This window comes from Haliotis cracherodii, unplaced genomic scaffold (genome assembly GCF_022045235.1).
Source record: "Haliotis cracherodii isolate W230 unplaced genomic scaffold, xgHalCrac1.p SCAF_1, whole genome shotgun sequence".
In the NCBI taxonomy this organism is placed as follows: domain Eukaryota; kingdom Metazoa; phylum Mollusca; class Gastropoda; order Lepetellida; family Haliotidae; genus Haliotis; species Haliotis cracherodii.
The window spans coordinates 13,815,798-13,819,592 of NW_027266264.1; the positions used below are offsets into that span (position 1 = coordinate 13,815,798).

Sequence of the window (3,795 nt, forward strand, 5' to 3'; positions counted from 1 at the left end):
CATACCTACATCAATATCTAGGTTGTGTTGTCTTTAATGATCGTTGTCGGTTTTTATTTGTGTATTGTCAGAATAATTAACAAAGGAGCACAAACATTACATCACATTAAAAATTCCCAGGCACCAATCTTTCAATCATTATGGCAATCAACTAGGATTACTATTTGGAACACATAAAACTCACTATAAGATTCATTTTCAAATATTCATCTGAAACAAATGTAAAGTCAAAGGTTATACAAATATATTGGTTCCAGTGTTCTTTGTTTGTTGTTTAACGCCGCACTCACAATGCTCCATCTATATGATGGTGGTCTGTAAATCGAGCCTGGACCAGACAATCCAGTGACTGATATTAAGAGCAACGCCGTCAGTACCGTCGGGGTACGATGATATGCAATCAACTAAGTCACCGGGCCTAACCGACAGGTCGTGGGATATTTCTTTTTAGAATAACTTGTTCAAAGAAATAATCGAAAAACATAATTTGGCAATATAAAGGAGCATTGCTGTCTCGCACACACAATGGTGATAAGGTTGATGTTAACAAAGATGGCTGTTAGTCCAAGCAATCTAGGCCGTTTTCACACTCAACTTGGACCAAATTGCAACAGAACTTATTTCCCCACAACGCATTTCAGCAAGGTTCCAAAATCAACATACTAAAAGTCCCGAGCAATCCTAGTTTGGGAAATATGTCTAATTTGCATAATCCAATATGGCCACCAATGATCAATATATCTTCCATATTTCAGATGAGGTTCAATGGTTTGATGAAAAAAAACAGTGTTGTATTGAGAAATAGGTTATGTTTCTAAAAAGATATTCACAACTACTGGACAATTGACAAAGCTGCAAAAATTCAAGATCACACTCAAGAAAATACATTTATTAACGTGAATATATTGGTCGCGGTGGATAGGACCCCTAACATACATCCTGTCAATGTTCACCCTCTATTCACGGAGACATCGATGTTTACTGTCGCAGTTGTGTTTACTGCAGCACAGAAACAGGAGTGTATCAATCTATAAAAGGGCTTACTTTGAAGAGACTGTACATTCGCCACACTTTGACACTGGGCATAAGTTGGGTAACGCCTCTTAACATGGAACTGTTCAAAGTGTATCTATTTACCTTATCATAACCAACACTTGCCCACACGTTGATGTTAAGTTCAAACTGAAAATCGTGAGGCTATTGACACACTCTGTGATAAAAGAGGAAAGGTTCTCGTCAAAGTATGGACTTAGTTCTCAATTTTGCTTGAAGAGCTGTGCAACAATTGATCAGTGTCGCCATGTCCTCATGGGTCAACCGATGGATGTGTGTGCATCTTATATTGAGATTGGCTATCCACTTCTCCGGGCTCCATTCGAACAGAATTTTTGACATATGAAGCGATCCAAAGAACACGTGGAATACGTTGAACCATTAAACACCAACGATATACCCATATGTAGTTTACGATAAAAGTAATACCAACCCTCAGTCACCAACGAAACACCCATATGTAGTTTACGATAAAAGTAATACCAACCGTCAGTCACCAACGAAACACCCTAATGTAGTTTACGATAAAAGTAATACCAACCCTCAGTCACCAACCAAATAACCTAATGTAGTTTCCGATAAAAGTAATACCAACCGTCAGTCACCAACGAAACACCTTAATGTAGTTTCCGATAAAAGTAATACCAACCCTCAGTCACCAACGAAACACCCTAATGTAGTTTACGATAAAAGTAATACCAACCGTCAGTCACCAACGAAACACCCTAATTTAGTTTACGATAAAAGTAATACCAACCCTCAGTCACCAACCAAACAACCTAATGTAGTTTCCGATAAAAGTAATACCAACCGTCAGTCACCAACGAAACACCTTAATGTAGTTTCCGATAAAAGTAATACCAACCGTCAGTCACCAACGAAACACCCTAATGTAGTTTCCGATAAAAGTAATACCAACCGTCAGTCACCAACGAAACACCTTAATGTAGTTTCCGATAAACGTAATACCAACCCTCAGTCACCAACGAAACACCCTAATGTAGTTTACGATAAAAGTAATACCAACCGTCAGTCACCAACGAAACACCCTAATTTAGTTTACGATAAAAGTAATACCAACCCTCAGTCACCAACCAAACAACCTAATGTAGTTTCCGATAAAAGTAATACCAACCGTCAGTCACCAACGAAACACCTTAATGTAGTTTCCGATAAAAGTAATACCAACCGTCAGTCACCAACGAAACACCCTAATGTAGTTTCCGATAAAAGTAATACCAACCGTCAGTCACCAACGAAACACCCTAATTTAGTTTACGATAAACGTAATACCAACCCTCAGTCACCAACCAAACACCCTAATGTAGTTTCCGATAAAAGTAATACCAACCGTCAGTCACCAACCAAACAACCTAATGTAGTTTCCGATAAAAGTAATACCAACCGTCAGTCACCAACGAAACACCTTAATGTAGTTTCCGATAAAAGTAATACCAACCGTCAGTCACCAACGAAACACCCTAATTTAGTTTCCGATACAATTAATACCAACCGTCAGTCACCAACTTAACACCTGATATAGTTTCCGATAACAAGGCAGTTAGTATAAGTGGAAACGATGGAACCTCAAACCCCAAAACCCACGAAGGATGAAAATCTTATTCCATACCAGTTTCACAGCAGTGGAAGGAAACATGTTTGTGATCGGAAGCTGCACAACGTCATAGAAACCTGGGCATCTCAAATCCATTGAGTACTCGAAGAACGTTCAATATATACAAGGCCTGGGTTAATTGTTGACACTCCCGAAAGCAAACGATATATTAATCTGCGAATAGAAGTTAAAGGGGAAGTCTATGATATTCAACGGGATATTGGTTGTTTAACGCGCACTCGGCAATATTTCAGCTCTATGACGGCGGTCTGTAAATAATCGAGTCTGTACCAGACAATCCAGTGATTAATACCATGAGAATCGATCCACACAATTGGGATCGATGACATGCTTCAACCAAGTCAGCGAGACTGACCACCCGATCACGTTAGTCGCCTCTTACGACAGGCACAATCGCCTTTTACGGCAAGCATGGGTTGCTGTAGACCTATTTTTCCCCGAATCTTCACGGGTCGATATGGACATATGTCGTCGGGTCTTTGTTCTCTATCCAAAGCCTAAATGCCAAGCCTGAAAACAAATACTGAATTGATTTTAAAACAACGCCCTTATAGCAGAAGAGAATGTTTTGATGTTCAAAGACGTGTCATCATCTATAAGGTGAAAGACAGAAAAGAAACATGTTTTTCACCAAAACCTTATCAGGTAATTGGCCTGAACAGGAAGTTATCTGCTCACGTGATGGCTACAATGTGATTGCACATGACACCTCACACGTGACTTCCACCTCTACATGTCAACAAACAGTTCAAACTTTAGTACATGTAAACAATGAACGTTTGTTTGTTTGTTGTTTAACGTCCCACTCGTCAAAATTCCAGCTATATTCCACAAGTTTCATGGTGTAAAAAGTCTCTATGAATTTATCAATATCTTCACTAAACGAAACCTTGAATTCGTCTGCTCGGAGATAGGCATTATCGCACGTGGTTTTGGTGATGGTATCGTCAAGTCGTCCTTCGTAATTAGTCCCATCGATCAGAACGAAAAATGAACTGTGATCTATTTTTCCAGTAATGTGTCCACATCTGCGATTGTAAATTCTGCCCCGATCGCCGATTGCCAAAGGCGACGCCATGTTTGTTTATAAACACTCAAAGTAGTCC

At 39.4% G+C, this 3,795-nt stretch overlaps 1 protein-coding gene across 1 annotated transcript; it reads left to right on the forward strand.

Moving 5' to 3' along the window:
* Positions 1–552: 552 nt before the first annotated feature.
* Positions 553–3,371, forward strand: LOC139454249 (uncharacterized). Its single transcript, XM_071235863.1, has 4 exons — positions 553–558; positions 1,763–1,865; positions 2,058–2,189; positions 3,352–3,371. Exons 1-4 carry the CDS (start codon positions 553–555, stop codon positions 3,369–3,371), a joined length of 261 nt encoding a protein of 86 aa, XP_071091964.1.
* Positions 3,372–3,795: the final 424 nt, after the last annotated feature.